Source organism: Narcine bancroftii, chromosome 4 (assembly GCF_036971445.1).
Source record: "Narcine bancroftii isolate sNarBan1 chromosome 4, sNarBan1.hap1, whole genome shotgun sequence".
NCBI classification, from domain to species: Eukaryota; Metazoa; Chordata; class Chondrichthyes; order Torpediniformes; family Narcinidae; genus Narcine; species Narcine bancroftii.
In genome coordinates this window covers 2,721,599-2,739,877 of record NC_091472.1, presented here as the reverse complement: position 1 = coordinate 2,739,877, position 18,279 = coordinate 2,721,599, and the positions used below count along the sequence as shown (strand labels likewise).

General features: G+C 47.4%; 1 protein-coding gene across 1 annotated transcript in view; it reads left to right on the top strand.

Annotated features, from left to right (window-relative positions):
* The first annotated feature begins 1,344 nt into the window (after positions 1-1,344).
* Positions 1,345-18,279, top strand: part of LOC138760283 (L-gulonolactone oxidase-like) — a 56,003-nt gene continuing 39,068 nt past the window's right edge. Inside the window, exons 1-4 of the mRNA XM_069930650.1 lie at positions 1,345-1,427; positions 5,612-5,713; positions 6,561-6,686; positions 8,973-9,067. Of these exons, the coding sequence (XP_069786751.1) occupies positions 1,425-1,427; positions 5,612-5,713; positions 6,561-6,686; positions 8,973-9,067 (326 nt within the window). The 5' untranslated portion in view covers positions 1,345-1,424. The remainder of the gene's footprint in view (positions 1,428-5,611; positions 5,714-6,560; positions 6,687-8,972; positions 9,068-18,279) is intronic.

The window sequence follows — 18,279 nt, the reverse complement described above, 5'->3', positions numbered from 1 at the left end:
CTCGCCGGTGGCTAGACTTAGTGAGATTTCAGAGGAGATTCGATAGGTCACCAAAGACTCTTGTAAACTTCTCCAGGTGCCCTGTGGAGAGCGTTCTGGTGGGAGGCATCACGGCCTGGTATGGAGGCACCAACTCTCAGGACAAGAATAAACTCCAGAGGGTTGTTAACTTGACCTGCGACATCACGGGCACCAGACTCCACTCCATCAAGAACATCGACATGAGGCGGGGTCTTTAGAAAACAGCCTCTGTCCTCACCACCCAGACCATGCCCTCTTCACGCTGCTACCATTGAAGGAAAGGAACAGGAGCCTGAGGACGAGACCTTGGCAGCACAAGGACGGCTTCTTCCCCGCTGACATCAGATTCCTGAATGATCAGTGAACCCCAGACATTGCCTGACTTTAACTTTCCGTGCACTCTGCCAGGTGGTTTATATGAATGTTTGCTGCCTCAAAGCAATGAATTTCCTGACTTATTTGTGACAATTCTGTTTCTAATCAGTATGAAGGCAATGAATTAGCCACCTCTTCCCATTTCTTCACTCCAACGAAAACCTGTTGGTGATGGGACCCGATCCTTAACCCTCACTCCACAAACTTTAGACAAACAGCTCGGTGACAGGCCTTTTTGGTCCACGAGTCCGTGCTGCCCAGTTTACATCCAATTGGCACGTTTCGAATGGTGGGAGGAAACGAGAGCCCCGGGAGGAAATCCCACACAGACACGGGAAGAAGATACAAACTCTGGTCATGATCGCTGGTGCTTACCGAGCCACCATTTTTTAGCCTCTAGTGCGATCTGGAATAACAGGGCCAACATTGCAGAGTCTCAGCTGGGACTGATAGGTTCGAGAGAGAGAATTTATCCCTAATGAACCCGCAACACGGTGGGTGCAACACTATTAAAGCACAAGTGACCCAGGTTCGAATCTCAAACTCTGTCTGTAAGGTACATTTCGAATGGTGGGAGACCCCGGGAAAAACCCACACAGACACGGGGAGAATGTACAAACTCCTTCCAGACAGTGATTCGAAGCCAGGTCACAGTGCTGCGCCAACCATGCTGCCCCACTACACTCTTTACACTGAGGCGCTGTTGCAAAACAACAGATTTTAGGACAATAAGTTCTGATTCTGAACCACATTAACGGGATGAGCAGGACTTCGTAAGGGCCACTCAAGGGCCGTGCAGTTGAGGTCCTTTATCCTCACTCAGTCCATCGCAATGACCTCACTGGGAGCCAGAAACCCAGCCCTGGATTAAGCTACTGGTTATTCATTATCCCCATTATCAGGATCAGGAATGTTAGGAACATTCCTCCTACAAAACGCCGGGCTGGCCAGGAACGTCGGTCTCTCTCTGTGCTCACTCTCTCTCCTCCTGCTGCTACGTTCCTTACTCCGCTGTATGCTCACCAACCATGGTAAGGTATTTCATGTCTTGTGTTGGAGAGAGGGAGGCTCGTGTGGGGACGTTTAGGGCAGGAATGAATCTGGATGGATTCCACCCCAAGGAACTGAGAGAATGTGGGGCATCAGTCTCCGCAGAGGAAGGTTTTGAATCGGCCAGGAAGAAAACACTGCTTCTGGAAAAAGGGCACTGGAGATCTGGGACTGGACGTGGGCAGGGATTGGACGGATCCAGGGATAGGTTCCAGGACAGGGATTGGGACAGATCTGGGCTGAAGGTCTAGGACAGGGATTGGGAGGGATCTGGGACTGGTCCTGGACAGAGATTGGGGTGGATATAGGATGATGGTCCAGGACAGGGATTGAGATGGATCTGGGGCTAGATTCCAGTGCAGGGATTGAGACAGATCTGGGACAAGAGTCCAGGGCAGGGATTAGGATGGATCTGGGGCAAGGGTCTAGGACAGGGATTGGGACAGAGCTGGGATTAGGATTTAGGGTGTGGATCAAGGCCAGAGATTAGGGCTGGAAATTGGAGCTGAGATCTGAGGCTGGGATTGGGGCTGAGATCCTGGATGGGGTGTGGGAAACTGCGGAGCTGGGATGTACTTTGCGAAATCTCTGCAGAATATAACCAAGAAAGTGCAAGGAATGGGTTTATTCCTCACGTTGCCGCTTCAGGTCGCTATGTGGGCATAAAATGAGAATGTCATGAGCTGCAGGTTCATGGGAGAGAAGGAACACAGGCAAAGGCAAGCTCAGTTCCAAACGTACACACACAGCCCTAGATAAGAGTCTCCTGAAAGGTTCACACAAGGAGCTCTTCAAGAGTATCTTAAGATTCTACGTCAGGGAATGTAGCTAAGTGATGGGTCAAAATGGGCAGCTCCTGTAAATCTAACCCAAGTGATGTTGACCTGTATGTAACAGGATAGACTGGTAATGTGTGATGGGACGTTGTGGAGGGAACTTTGCTCTGTGTTCCTCATCGGGAGTGTGTGATGCAATGGTGTGGAGGGGGCTTTATCTGACCCTGGGACTGTGTGTTGGGACGGTGTCGAGCGAGCTTCACTCTGCATCTGACCCTGGGAGTCTGTGATGGGCCAGTGCGGAGGGAGCTTCACTTAGTGGCTGACCCATGAGAGCATGGAATGGGATGGTGCAGAGGGATCTTCATTCTCTGTCTGACCCCAGGTGCATGTGATGAGACAGTGTGGAGAAAGTTTCACTCTGTGTCTGACCCCAGGAGTATGTGATGGGACAACGTGAAGGGAGCTTAACTCTGCATCTGACCCTGGGAGTGTGTGATGGGATGTTGCGGAGGGAGCTTCACTCTGTGGCTGACTCCGGGAGTGTGTGATGGGACAGTGTGGAGAGAACTTCACTCTATGACTGACTCAGGGAGTGTGTGATGGGACGGTGCAGAGGGAGCTTCACTCTGTGTCTGACCCCAGGAGTTTGTGATGTGATGGGATGATGTGGAGGGAGCTTCACTCTGCATCTGACCCTGGGAGTATGTGTTGGAGCAGTGTGGAGGGAGCTTCCCTCTATATTTGATCCATGAGAGCATGGGATGGGATGGTGCAGAGGGATCTTCATTCGCTGTCTGACCCCAGGAGCATGTGATGCGACAGTGTGGCGGGAGCTTCACTCTGTGTCTGACTCTGGGAGTGTGTGATGGGACAGTGTGGAGGGAGTTTCCCTCTATATTTGACCCATGAGAGCATGGGATGGGATGGTGCAGAGGGATCTCCATTCTCTGTCTGACCCCAGGAGCATGTGATGCGACAGTGTGGAGGGAGCTTCACTCTGTGTCTGATCCCGGGAGTGTGTGACGGGATGATGCGGAGGGAGCTTCATTCTGCGTCTGACTCCAGGAGTGTGCGAAGAGAACTTCACTCTGTCTGATCCCAGGAGTGTGTGATGGGATAGAGCGGAGGGAGCTTCACTCTGTGTCTGACCCCTGGGTGTACGTGATGGGACGATGTGGAGGGAGCTTTACTCAAGGACTGACCCCAGGAGTGTGTAATTGGACGGTGGAGGGAGCTTCACTCTGTGTCTGATCCCGGGAGTGTGTGACGGGATGATGCGGAGGGAGCTTCATTCTGCGTCTGACTCCAGGAGTATGCGAAGAGAACTTCACTCTGTCTGATCCCAGGAGTGTGTGATGGGACAGAGCGGAGGGAGCTTCACTCTGTGTCTGACCCCTGGGTGTACGTGATGGGACGGTGTGGAGGGAGCTTTACTCAAGGACTGACCCCAGGAATGTGTAATTGGACGGTGGAGGGAGCTTCACTCTGTGACTGACCTCGGGAGTGCGAGATGGGGTGGCATTGTGTTTCTCAGTCAAGATGCTTCCAAGCATACAAGATAGAATTCAATCTGAAACCTAAAATCCTGTTTTGAATTTTCTCATTCTCTCTGAAAACCCAGCTGTCAGCTTTAATTGAAATAATTTCTGTTAATTAGGACTGCTGTTCATCTCACTCCCAGTCCCTTGTGAACATCACCCCAGCTTTTTTCTACCTCTGTCCATGAACTGGAAAGTGCATCGGGAACATGACAGAAATGAATGAGTGTCTCTGTTGGCTGCTTTCTCGGTGTTTCTAAATTACATATCCGAAGATCAACGAGGATCCGAGCCTGATATATAAACCCAAGAAATCACTTTCACTTTCTCAGTTCCCATTTCCTGCTCAGCTTCACACAATTACATCATTCTGTCTTGCAAATATATCACTGGCACTGCTGGATTTGAATCCAACAACTAAAACATCCTGAAAGCAACTGAAAATAAATGTTGACTTTGTTAAACCTCCTCACATCCAGAGAAGGATTTAAAAGATAATAAAGTGAGCGGAGGGAAGATTAGGGGAGATGTCAGGGGTTTTTTTTTTTTTTACACAGAGAGTTGTGGGGGCCTGGAATGCCTTGCCAAGGATGGTGGTGGATGGTTGGACAGTATATCCTGGGCCTCTTAGGTTGCGAACAATGTGTGGGCATTACGAGCATTTAAGAGACCTTTACACAGGAGAGACTAAATCGCCTGGGATTAGACTCAATTGAGCTCAGAAGAATAAGAGGAGACCTTATAGAAGGGGCCAAAGGTGCCTAATCTTGTTATGTATTGTTCTATGGTTCTATTTACCTTTGGAAGATGGGCCCTGGGTGACTCCAGGCAAAGAGAAGCCACACCTAGTTCCTCATCACAGGTTGAGCCAGTAGAGGGCTGGACCGAGTGCCACCAGTATCTCCACAGTGTGGGGCAAGAGCGTGAATCTGCGCTGGATCTCAGAACTTAACACTATAAGACACTGGAGCAGAACTAGGCCATTCAGCCCATTGAGATTGCCCCACCATACAATCAGGAGCTGATCATTTCCCCACTTAGCCCCACTACCTGGGCCTTCTCCCCATAGCCTTTGATGCGCTGGCTCATCAAGAACCTATCAAACTCTGCCTTAAATGCACCCAATATCCCGGCCTCCACAACCACCTGTGACCACAGATTCCACAGATTCACCTCCCTCTGGCTGAAAAAATTCCTCTGCATCTCCATTCTAATTGGACACCCTTCAATCCTGAAGTTGTGCCCCCCTGTCCTAGACTCTCCCGCCGTGGGAAACAGTAAAGACACAGAAATGCTGGAGGGACTCAGCGGGTCTTGCAGTGTCCATAAGAGGTAAAGATATATTGCCAACATTTTGGGCCTGGGCCCATCTTCAAGGTGTAAGCATATTAACCAATATATCTATGCCTCCTGTGGATGCTGTGAGACCAGCTGAGTTCTTCCAACGTTTTACTACAATCACATCATCTGCAGACTTTCGTATTTCACTCAATGAGAAAGAATCTTTTGATATCTACTCTGTCCAAGCCATTCAAAATTCAAAATGTTTCAATGAAATTCCCCCTTATTCTCTGACAGGCCAAGAGCTGTCAAACATTCCTTATATGACAACCCTTTCATTCCCTGAATCATCCTTGTGAACCTCCTCTGAACCCTCTCCAACATCAGCACATCCTTTTTTAAATGTGGAGACCCAAAACTGCTCACAATTTCCACGTGAGGCCTCACCAGGGCCTGATAAAGCCTCGACATCACATCCCTGCTCTTAGATTCTATTCGTCTTGAAACAAACACCAGCATCACATTTGCCTTCTTCACCCCCGACTCACCCCTGTTGCTGTTTGTCAGGTTCAAGGCACTGAGGGTTATCGGTTCCGTAACTGGGCGAACACCTACAGCTGCTGCCCGGAGCTGCACTTCAAGCCCATCTCTGTGGAGGAGGTGAGGCAGGTGAGTGAGACATACAGGACCCTCCACGCACTGTGACCACCCAAGGGCGTTGGGGCAGAGCAAACTCGGCAGTGGAGGGGGAGCTGGAATACGAATGTGAAGCCAGGAGAAGGAAATGGAACGGGTGAAGTGGTTGGTACTGAGAGGGAAGAGTTACAAGATACAGCACAGTACAGGCTCTTCAGCCCTTCATGTCGTGCCAGCCCAAATAAAAATACTAAGCCCTCCCTACCCCCTCTATTTTTCACAGGAATGTAGAGGGTGGGACAGGGAGGTGAAGGATGGGACAGGAAGGAGGGGTGGGATGGGTGTGGAAGGTGGTATGGGGGGGGTGCAGGGTGGGACAGAGGGTGGAGGATGGGACAAGGAGGGTGGGACAAGGAGGTGGGAGGATGGGACAGGTAGGAGGGGTGGGGTTGGGGTGGAAGGTGGGACAGGTTTGGGGAGCATAGGAGGGAGGTGGAGGGTGAGGGGAAGTGGAGCAGGAGCAGGGACGTGGAGGGTGGGACAGGAAGAAGGGGTAGGATTGTGGGGGTGGAGGGTGGGACGGGTGGGGGAGGAAGGGAGGGTGGTGGAGGGGGAATAGGGAGGTGGAGGCTGAGATACGGTGGGGGACAATGGACACACTGGGATGGTGCGTTGGACAGTATATCCTGGGCCTCTTAAGATGCAAACAATGTGTGGGCATTAGATATTGAAGTGGCCGACGTGGGGTAGTTCCATTAACACACCCAGTTGCATGGCCAATGTCCACTGCTGTCATCACCTGGATGGACCAGCCCCTCGTCCTCGCTCCCGGGGGGACCAGGGCACCTTCCTATCTCAATGCCTGACTTGTCCTCCACAGATCATCGAACTTGCCAAGCAGCGCAGCAAGCGGGTGAAGATTGTGGGCTGCGGCCATTCCCCCTCGGACATTGTCTGCACAGACGATTACCTCGTCAACCTCAGCAACCTCAACAAGCTACTCAAGGTCAGGTTTGATGGGCGGCTTCGCCTACCTGCTCATCCTGCCCTCTGACTGTGGATGGGGCATGATCTGGCCCATGAACCGCAATGCTGTGGGGAGGTCAAACAAGGGTTGGGCCGGCACAATAAATGGCCAGGATGATGAGGGACAGGGTTCTCAGTCTATGATTTTGCTTCATCTCACTGATCTCTGCCCACTGCCCTCCAGGCTATAGTTTTGAAAACAATTAATCCCAGTCAGCAAAGATTGGTCACAAGAGAGGCAATGTTGCTGTCGTAGTTAGTGTAACGTTGTTACAGCAATCGCCACTGGGTTTCGAATTTCACGCTGTCTGTAAGGAGTTTGTACGTGCTCCCTGAGTCTGCATGAGTTTTCCCCAGGGGTTCCAGTTTCCTCCCACCGTTCAAAATGGACCAAGGGTTGTAGATGAATTAGGTGTAATTGGGTGGCACGAGCTCGTGGGCCGAAGGGCCTGTAACTGAGTTCTATGTCTTCAAATAAATAAAAATAAAATCCTTCCATACCCCTCCCATCCATGTAATTGGGTGGCACGGACTCGTGGGTCAAAGGGCCTGTTACCGTCTAAAATTAAAATTTAAAATTTAAAAACTAAGTCTGTTGACATAAAGAAAGTAGAACCCATAGAACCACAGAACAACAGCACAGAAACAGGCCCTTCGGCCCTTCTACTCTGTGCCAAACCATTTTCCTGCCTAGTCCCACTGACCTGCACCCAGTCCATAGCCCTCCATACCCCTCCCATCCATCTTCCTGTCCAAATTTATCTTAAATGTTAAAGCAGAGCCCACATTCACTACTTCATCTGGCAGCTCGTTCCCCACCCCCACCCCTCTCTGTGTGAAGAAGTTCCCCCTCATGTTCCCCTAAACTTTTCCTCTTTCACTCTTTACCCATGTCCTCAGGTTTGTATCTCACCCACCCTCAGTAGAAAAAGCCGACCTACATTTACTCTGTCCCCCTCATAATTTTAAAAACCTCAATCAAATCTCCCCTCATTCTTCTACACCCCAGGGAATAAAGTCCTAACCTGTTTAACATTTCTCACTATCTCATTTCTTCAAGGGCATAGTACAAACCCTTCAACTCACAATGTTGTGCTGTCTTATATAAAGCCACTCAACAAACCAAACCTTCCCTCCCTAGCCCATAACCCTCTATTTCCCTTCCATCCATGTTCCTGTCTAAGAATCTGTTAAATGCCCCCAATGTTTCAGCCTCCACCACCATCCCTGGCAAGGCATCCCAGGCCCCCACAACTCTGCGTAAAAACGTAAACCTGACCTCCCCTAAACTTCCCTCCACTCAGCTTAAATATATTTTAAAATTTGAAATTTAAATTAAATTTAAATTTAGACATAAAGCACAGTAACAGCCCTTTCGGCCCTCGAGTCCCTCCTGGCCAATTTATGCCCAATTAACCTACAACCCCACACGTTTTGAATGGTGGGAAGAAACCAGACTCCCAGGGAAAACCCACGAAGACACAGGGAGAACATACAAACTCTTTATAGACAGCGTGGGATTCGAACCCCAGTCCCAATCACTGGTGCTGTAATAGTATTGCCCTATCCCCTACACTAACTGTCCCCCTACACTAACCGTGTTCCCTTACACTAACTGTGACCCCCTACACTATCCTTTTCCCCCTACATTAACTGTGTCCCCTACACTAATTGTGTTACTCCTACACCAACCATGTTCCCCTACACTGTGTCCCCTCTACACTAACTGTGTCCCCCTACACTAACCGTGTCCCCCGACTTTGTATATGCTCTGGTATTTGCTAGTGTTTCCCCAGGAAAGTGAATCTTTCGAATTTTCTACCCTGATATGCCAATGCCATCAAGATTCACAGTATTAAAACAGGCCATTCAGCCTGACCTGTTCATGCTGACCATGTTCCCCATCTGACTTTGTCCCACTTGCCTGCACTTGCTCGTACCCCTCTCACCCTTTCCTCCCCTAGTGACAATTGTCCCACATCCTCTGGCAATGTGTTCCACATATCCACCACCTTCAGAGTAAAACACGTTCCCCTCAGTTCCTTTTTGAACCTGTGAGATGTATGGGTATTTGAGGAAGTGTGGGATATGGAAGGAAAATGGTGTTGAGACAGCAGATCGGTCACAGGCGTATTGACTGGTGGTACAGGCGCAGGGTCTGAATGGCCTCTTGTGGTGCTGACCGTTTGGGATCTGACCTAGTGCTCTGGTTACCTCCGTCGGGTGCCTGGCAGCAAGAGTGCTGATCAATGCTCTTCCTCGACAGGTGGACAAGGAGAAGCAGCAAGTGACTGTCGAGGCGGGAATGGTACTGTCCGACCTGAATGAAGAGTTGGCTACCCTTGGCCTGGCTTTATCCAAGTGAGTGTTCCCACTGGGATCACATTCCACACACCTTACATAGATCCACGATGGTTTGGGCTGGCCTGCATCACAGGGCTGGAGGGTCAGACAGATTGAGGCATTATTCCCCTGGTTCCATCAGCCCACCACTGGGCCAGCTCTGTTCGCCCCTGCAACTGGATTCCAGAACATCTGGGCCACAGTCACTTTGAGAGCAGGCTGTCCCCTCTCTCTGGGAGGCAATGCTAAAGGACACAATTTACGCTAGAGAGAGGTGGGAGTGGGGGGAGGGGGGGGGAGAGAGAGAGAGAGAGAGAGAGAGAGAGAGAGAGAGAGAGAGAGAGAGAGAGAGAGAGACTAAGGGGGAGAGAAAGAGAGAGGGAGAGAGAAGGGAGAGAGAGGGGAGTGTTATGAGCCCAGAGGACCCCAAAACCCAGCAGACAAATGTTAACTTAAACAAAAGTTGTTTTTAATTATCTTTAAACATCAAAACAGAATCACACTTTAACTTATCAATATTAACTTAACTAACCTAACTTAACCTCCTTCTAATTCTAAGTGCACGTGTGTGTAATGTGTGTGTAAGTTCAGAAAAGTTCTTTGGATCACAGTCCAATCTCACTTCTCATTCCTCCAAGTTCACTGGTTGCAGGCAATTCTTATACTGTGCACAGAGTTTAACATTTATAAAGTTCACCAGGTTTTGGTGTTTAAAAGGTAAATGGTTACCACTCAGGAAGGTTCTTGTCGGTTTCAGAGAGAGACTTGTTGTTCGCTGGACACCTACAACTGATTCCTTGTAAGCAGGCACCATGTCTTGCCGAAGAAACTTGCCCCTTCAGGGGCAACCTCTTTCAGGTCACCAAAGAGTTCCTTTTTGTTTCCCTTATTTCAAGTGAAACATTAGGCAGCCAGCCCTCTCCTCTTGCAATGACCACAAGGGCTTTGATCAGGCTGAACTAAGAACTCACAGTCCATCTTCATAATGGATTTTTTTTTTGCAAGCTTGTCAGCTTGTCCTGTTCCAGTCCCAGCTGCAGCTGCTGACTGTAAAACTGCAGAACTGAATTCCCCCCCCCCTCTCTCTCTCTCTCTCTCAGAGAAAAAGTCTGTTTTATTCTCCCTGCTTGCCAAACCACATGATCCTCTTAGAACAGCGTTTCACTCTGGACAGACTGTGACTCTGATGAGAACTTTCATCTGTTGCCTTTTTGTAAACAACAATCCATTAGTAAAGTCTTCTGGGCACTCTCCAAAGCTTTTGTAAAAGCTCATGGCACCAGCCCTGTCAAGCATGAGCAGAGCTCCAGTATTTTAAATAAGATCTGTATTAAAGTGTTTGTATGTGACCTGCACTAAAAAACCTGCCCCAATTTATCTCTCAAAAACATATCTATAATCTACCACAGGAGAGAGAGAAAGGGAGGGAGAGAGAGGGGAGGGGGAGAGAGAGAGAGAGAGAGAGAGAGAGAGAGAGAGAGAGAGAGAGAGGGAGAGGGAGAGAGAGAAAAGGGGGGGAGAGACTGTGGCCATTACTCTAGGTGTGGCCTCATTAACTCCCTATACAATTGTAAACACACCAAAATGCAGGAGGAACTCAGCCGGTCTTTACAGCATCCATAGGAGACAAAGATATATCGCCGATGTTTCGGGCCTGAGCCCTTCTTCAAGGAAAAATCAGAAAAAGGCAGAAACAGGATAGATCAGAAAGTCTCAGAATTCAAACAATGGGGGAGGAATCGAATCTAACAAAAGGAGTTAATTGGATGTGATAAGGGAGGAGTTTGAATTTATCGTGTTTGTGTGGAAATGAGACAGGGAAAGGAGAGACAATGGGGGAAATTTTAATGAAAGCCAGAGAAGTTGATATTAATACAATCGGGTTGGAGGGGGCCCAGTCAGAAGATGAGGGGTTGTTCCTCCAATTTACGGATGGTCTCAGTCTGGCAGAGCAGGAGGCCATGGACAGACACGTCAGCAAGGGAATGAGTATTAAAATGGGTGGCCCCTGGGAGATCCACACTATTGCAGAAGTCAGAGCCGAGGTGCTCTACGAAGTGATCTCCCAGCCTGCGTCTGGACTCTCCGATGTAAAGGAGACCACAGTAGAAACCTCTGCAGATTCACAAGGGAAATGTCACCTTTTGTTGGTCTGGATTCCTCACCCATTGTTTGAATTCTTTTTGATCTCTCCTGCTTCTACCCTTCCTGATTTTTCGTTGAAGAAGGGCTCAGGCCCGAAACGTCGGCAACGTATCTTTGTCAAAAAGATCCTAGATGCGGAATAAATCAGCTGACTTCCTCCAGCGTTTCAGTGTTTGTGCTGCAGTCACAGCGTCTGCAGCCCTCTGCGTTTCTCCCTGGGCAATTGTCGTCATTCTCTATTCTTAAACCAACCTTCAAATGATATGGGCCAACAAGCCCAGTTGTCCCCTTCACTACTGATCTTTCACCTTGATTCAACCGCACTGCCCTCGCCTGCAATCTCTCTCCATCTGATTCCCTTCATGAAAGTGCACAGTCTCGCATCATTCCATATAAAACTCCAGGCGCCACATTTTCCCCACTCGCTCAACCTCTCTACATCCTGCACCAGTTCATGTATCCTCATTGCAGCCTGCCCTCCCACCATGAGAAGAACAAATACTGCAGATGCTGGAGTCTTGAGATCACCAGCAATTTCTACAGGACCTTACGTGGTTAATAGCAGGATTATTAAGAGGGGGACCTTGGGGTCCAAATCCATAAATCTCTCAAGGTCATTGCACAGGTTCATATAACCATATAACAATTAAAGCATAGAAACAGGCCAGCTTGGCCCTTCCATTCCATGCCGAACATTTACTCCCACTGACCTACTCTTAATCTGTAGCCTTCCATTTCTTTCCTGTCCATCTACATATCCAACTTCTCCTTATCAAGCCTGCCTCCACCACTTCATCTGGAAGATCATTCCACTCACTCACCCCTCTCTGAGTAAAGGTGTCCCCCTTCATGTTTCCTCTACACCTTTGCCCCCAACTCTCAGCTCATGTGCTCTCATTTCATCTCCCCATTTATCTCCCCATGTCAATTCTATCGACACCCTTAATAATTGATAGGGTAGTTAAGAAGGCTTATGGTACGCTGGTCTTCATTAGTCAGGGGAATTCAGTTCAAAAGTTGAGAGGGGATGTGGCAGCTCTGTAATGAGCTGGTTAGATCACACTTGAAGCACTGGGTTCCATTCTGGTGACCTCATTACAAGAGGGATATGGAAACTGTGGAAAGGGTATGGGAAAGTGGTGACTTAATAGAGATCTACAAGATTATGAGAGGTCTAGATAAGGTGGACAGCCAACATCTTTTTTCCCAGGCGATACTCTTAAACTCAATCTCTCAATTTTTTTTTATTTTTTTTTTAATTTTTTATTTTTCACACCATAAATCACATTAGCCATGATATACACTATTTCTTTTTCACACATATACAGTGACTTTTTCTCCCCCCCACCCCTTTCCTCCCAAACCACCCCCCCACCCCCCCCTCTCATTCATTTTAGGTATACAATCTAGGTTGCATTAAGCCAGTCAGACAATGTTGTCATTCAACAAAAATACACCAGAAATTCTACTGAGTCCATTCTTTTCTTTCCTTCTCCTTCCATCAACTTAGGTACTGTTTGTCCCCGGTAGGTTTTCGCTATTGTATTTAATGTAAGGCTCCTATACTTGCTCGAATATTTCAATATTATTTCTTAACCTATCTGTTATTTTTTCTAATGGAATACATTTATTCATTTAAATTTAGTAGTTTCTTCCTTTTAATTTGGTTATGTATTCCATTAATATTTAAAGACATATAGTTCAGCGTAGCCCTTTTATATTTTGTTTATCTTCTCTTTCCGTTTTTCCATCATTACCTTTCCTCCTTTTCCATTTCTGTTTTCTTATTTTCAACTCTTTATAAGACAACATTCCTACAACATCCAACATTTTCCTTATTCTCCTATTTCTATCTTATTTATCCCCAATCTCCCCTTCACCTCCTGAGTTGTCCTTTATCCCTTGTCGGACAACCACATCTCCCCTCTCCATTTGGATTTGCGAATCCACTCGCAAGCGTCAACTGATTTTGCAGTGACCGCTATTCCCCCCCACCCCGCCCTCCCCAGAAAAGATTTCACTTTTTATATGTCACTAAGGTCACTCTTTTAATTCCCTCCTTATTCTCTCTATTCCATTACCTTCCCTTATTAATTCTTGTCTATACTATCTATATTTTCCTCTAAGTACAGATACCTTCACGTATGCACATTGTCTCTATTCACTCTTATACCTCTTTACCCGCATACATATCAATCGTGATCATTTTTACTCTCATTACCCGTCTTCCTCCCTCAATCTATTTTTGTAATTGTTCTGCAAATTTTCGTGCTTCTTCTGGATCCGAGAATAGTCTGTTTTGTTGTCCTGGAATGAATATTTTCAATACCGCTGGATGCTTTAGTATAAATTTATACCCTTTCTTCCATAAAATCGCCTTTGCTGTATTGAACTCCTTTCTCTTCTTCAGGAGTTCAAAACTTATATCTGGATAAATGAAGATTTTTTGCCCTTTATACTCCAGTGGTTTGTTGCCCTCTCTTACTTTTTCCATTGTCTTCTCCAGTACCTTTTCTCTTGTAGTATATCTTAGGAATTTTACTACAATAGATCTTGGTTTTTGTTGTGGTTGTGGTTTAGAGGCCAATGCTCTATGTGCCCTTTCTACTTCCATTTCTTGCTGTAGTTCTGGACATCCTAGGGTCTTAGGGATCCACTCTTTTATAAACTCCCTCATATTCTTGCCTTCTTCATCTTCCTTAAGGCCCACTATCTTTATGTTATTTCTTCTGTTATAATTTTCCATTGTATCTATTTTTTGAGCTAGTAGTTCTTGTGTCTCTTTAGCTTTTTTATTAGATTCCTCCAATTTCTTTTTTAAGTCTTCTACCTCCATTTCTGCTGCTACTGCCCGCTCTTCCATCTTGTCCATTTTCTTTCCCATTTCTGTTAAGGTCATCTCCATTTTATTCATTTTCTCTTCTGTGTTGTTTATTCTTTTTCTTAAATCCTTAAATTCCTGTGTTTGCCATTCTTTAAATGACTCCATGTCTCCTTTAATAAGAGAAAGTATATCCTTTATCTTGCCTTTCTCTTCTTCTTCTATTTCACTGTGCTCTTCCTCTTCCTCTTCTTCTTCCTCTGGGTTGACCATCTGTTGTTTCTTTGCTGCCCTTTCCTCCTCTTCTTTCTTGTTTCCATTGTCTTCTGTGGTCTCTTCTTGCTGCAGGTGTTCTGCAGCTGTCGTTGCCGGCTGTGGAGATCGACTCCCCAGCTGGTCCCCCCTCCCGTCGGTGTGTTTTTTTTCATGCGCGGTTGCGCACTTTTACTCGGCTCTGCGAGCCATTTTTGTAGTCCATTATTTACCGACCTGAGGGAGCGGGTTTCTCTCTCCGCAGCGGGCCTCTTCGGACAGGTAAGGCCTTCACCTTTTTCCTCCTTTGTCTTCTCTTCCTCTCTTCTTACCGTTGCTTTCGATTTTTCTTTTTTTGTCGCCATCTTCTTTCCACCTTTATACTCACTTTTCTGTAACTTTTATTTCTGTGCCTTTGTGTTTTTCTTTGTTTTTCCAGACTTTTCTGGAGAGGGCTGGAGTTCACCGTCCGGCCACTACTCCATCACGTGACTCCTCCCAACTCAATCTCTCAATTAATGAAGCCCAGCATCCCATAGGCCTTCTTAACTACCTTGAGAGATGTTTGGATTTGGACCCAAAGCCCCCCTGTTCTTCCACACTGTTAAGAATCCTGCTATTAACCATATATTCTACCTTGAAATTTGACTTTCCAAAATGCATCACCTCACACTTACCTGGATTTGACTCCACCTGCCACTTCTCCACTCACCTCTGCATCCTATCTATATCCTGTTACAACTAACGACGACCTTCAACACTATCCACACCTTCAACCAATGTGTCATCTGCAAACTTATGGACCTAACCCTCGACTTTTTCATTCCTCCCCTTTCCCTCCTACCTTGATGAAGTATCCCGACCTGAAACGTCACCTGACCATCTCTACCCCCAGCTGTTGACTGACCTGCTGTGTTACCTCCAGCAATTCTTTGTCTGCTCAGGTTTCCACCGCCTGCAGCTTTTGTGTTTCTTTCAGTTCTGCTGAGTCTGATCAAATGGTTGTTCACACGTCTAACATTGCTCGTCTACCGATGAGCCTATTACCTTCAAACTTGTGGCCATACCAGGCTAGTTTTGCACCTGAAATTCTTCCATTCCAACTGAGTCACGTTGTGATCACTATTCCCCAGAAATGTTTAACTCTTAAAGGTGATAAAACCTGACTAAAGCCTCTCCCCCAAGGTTCTCTCTAGTTGGATTCCACTGCAGGCAGACACGAACCTTTCAAACTGACTAGGGCGGCAGGAATTCATGAACTCCTGGCGAGTGGTCAGGGGAACAATAGAATTTCAGCCCTTCTAGTCTGTGCCAAACTATTATTTTGCCTGGTCCCACTGACCAGCACCTGGTCCACAGCCCTCTATTCCCCACCCCCCCCCCTCCCATGATGTACCTGTCCAAATTCTTATTAAATGTTCAAGTTGAGCCCACATTCACCATTTTAGCTGGCAGGTAGCTCATTCCACAACCCCACCACTCTCTGTGTGAAGAAGTTCACCCTCATGTTCCCCTAAACTTTTCCCCTTTCGCCCCTAACCCATCTCCTCTGATTTGCATCTCACCCACCCTCAGTGGAAATACCCTACCTACATTTACTCTGTCTGTCCCCCTCATAATTTTAAAAACCTCGATCAAATCTCCCCTCATTCTTCTACACCCCAGGGAATAAAGTACAAACCGGTTTAACCTTTCCCTGAAACTCAGTTCCTAAAGTCCGGGCAACATCCTAGTAAATCTTCTCTGCCCTCTTTCCATCTTACTGATCTCTTTTCTGTTGTTCGGTGACCAAAACTGCACACAATTCTCCAAATTTGGCCTCACCGATGTCTTCTACAACTTTATCATAACATCCCAACTCTGATGCTCCTCTGCATTCTTTCAATCTTCAAACAACCAAGCTCAATAATGGACTCTGCCTTGATGAAGGGTGGAGGTGGATGTATAAAGTTCTTGAATTCATGCAGTGAAATCTTGCCGGTTAGTGACCTTAGTGTGGAGGCAGAGTGAGTGAAGGTGTGTCCAGGGTCTGGCCTCAGTGATTATAGCTGAGTGTACACTTATGTGGTCACTACCCCAGCCAAACAGCACCGGTTAATTATCACACACGCAACAAAACTACATTCAGCAACTGGTAATATTTTACAGGGAGGTGATGAAACAAGGGTGAATATTTTATTGTCTGCTTCCTCTGAGATCTGTGCACCATCTAACTTTTCCAAGTCGCAGAGCTTTGCATCTGCCTAAACAATCCCCTTTATGATCAGGCCAGACACTATTTATTGTTATGGAATAAAATAGAAATGTAATATGACATGAAATTGCCTTTCATAGGCAGATAAAGATTTGGCGTGAGCATTGCCCAGCGTCCCCTTACACTCAGAGAAAGAGAAGCATAAGAGGGTCCCCTCAGAGTCGCCCGAGTGTCCGTGGATTCACCTCCAGCCCCTCCCACAGCCTCAGTACAGCTGCATAGACTCCCGTTCGATCCATCAGCTGCCCGAGCTCCAGATCCAAACCTCCAACATTAGGCAAAGATAAAGGTTCCATTATTGTCACTTTACACTACATTCAGATGGGCTGAATGGCCTACTCCAGCACCTATTGTCTATTGCAACAAACATGAAATTCTTTAGTCAACCATAAGGCAGATAAAGAGTCGCCACCTTGTCCAGTGCCCCTTCACAGAAACCTATAGCACCTGGTATTCCTGGGCGGTCTCCCCTCCAAGTACTGACCAGGCCTGAGCCTGCTTAGCTTCCAAGATTGGACCATCTCAGGCCCATTCAGGATAATGAAGTGCTGTGGTACCAGGAAGCCTTCAGCACCCAGGGCCCTTTGGGAGCCCTTCTTGCCATCAGCACCCTCTCGAGCCCGAACCCTGATTCCAATACCAGTTTTCATGATCCAGTCCCTGGCAGCCCGCATCCCATGTGGGCTCCTCGCCAGCAAGGCACCAACAGCTCGCCACCTGTACGTGTCCTTCCACGGAAGAGCCTCTCATTTGTCCACCACCATTCTTGGGGACGTCTCCTCTCCTTCTCCTTCTGAAAGTGGGGTGTTCTCCCCGTTTTCTGGTGCCTTCCCTCCAGAATCCAGAGTCTGCCCCCCTCCAGAGACTGCAACCCCCTCCCCGAGGCCGCTGCGGAACACAGCCCCCACCATCTTGGGCCCAGACCCTGCAGTCGCAGGATTTTTAAATGAACCCCCTGTCAGCTCCTTTGACTGGACATTTAAAGCCTGTATGGAGCCGTAGGCATTAGGACTGGACAGAAGAACCCTGGTTCTCTGGTCCTTGCTCTCCCTGGGTCCACCCCAGCAGCAAGCGTAATGTACGGGCAGCCCAAAATTCTTACTTGCTGCAACCGAAAAGGTAGAGTCCAACCCCGGTTATCCAAAATCAGATTCTCCAAAATCCTCAGTTATACAAATTTTTTTAAATTCCGATAAACGAGGATATCCGAAACAAATCAGAAATCCTCATCTACCTAAAACCTTTTTTGGAGCTGAACTGACTGGGGACGTCAGGCTCCAGGCACAGCAGCAGCGGACCTCGGGCTCCCGGCGGCAGTGGGGAACTCGGTGGGGAGGTGCTGGTGATCGGCGGAGGCCAGCAATCTTTGGTGAGAATTAAACATTATTTAAATGCTTAAAACCTTTCCCTTGTTGTTTGTTGTTTAAACACTGTTACATGTACCCGGTCCCGGCCATTCTCGGAGTTGTACTGTACTTGTGGAGAAAAGCTATCATTTGAAATTAATTGGATTAAATTTAAAGAGACAATAAATACCTCAATATAAATATTCCTGGTAGAAAATTGACTAACAATAGAGCAGACAGTTCTGTGGTGTTGGAGCAGTCCCTAATCAGTGTCACAAGGGGAAGGTTCAAGAGCCTGATTGCTGTTGGAAAGAAACTGTTCTTAAACCTTGAGGTGCTGGTCTCAGGGCTTCTGCAACTTCTGCCCAAGGGGAGCAGTGAGAAAAGGTTGTAACCAGGGTGATGGGGGTCC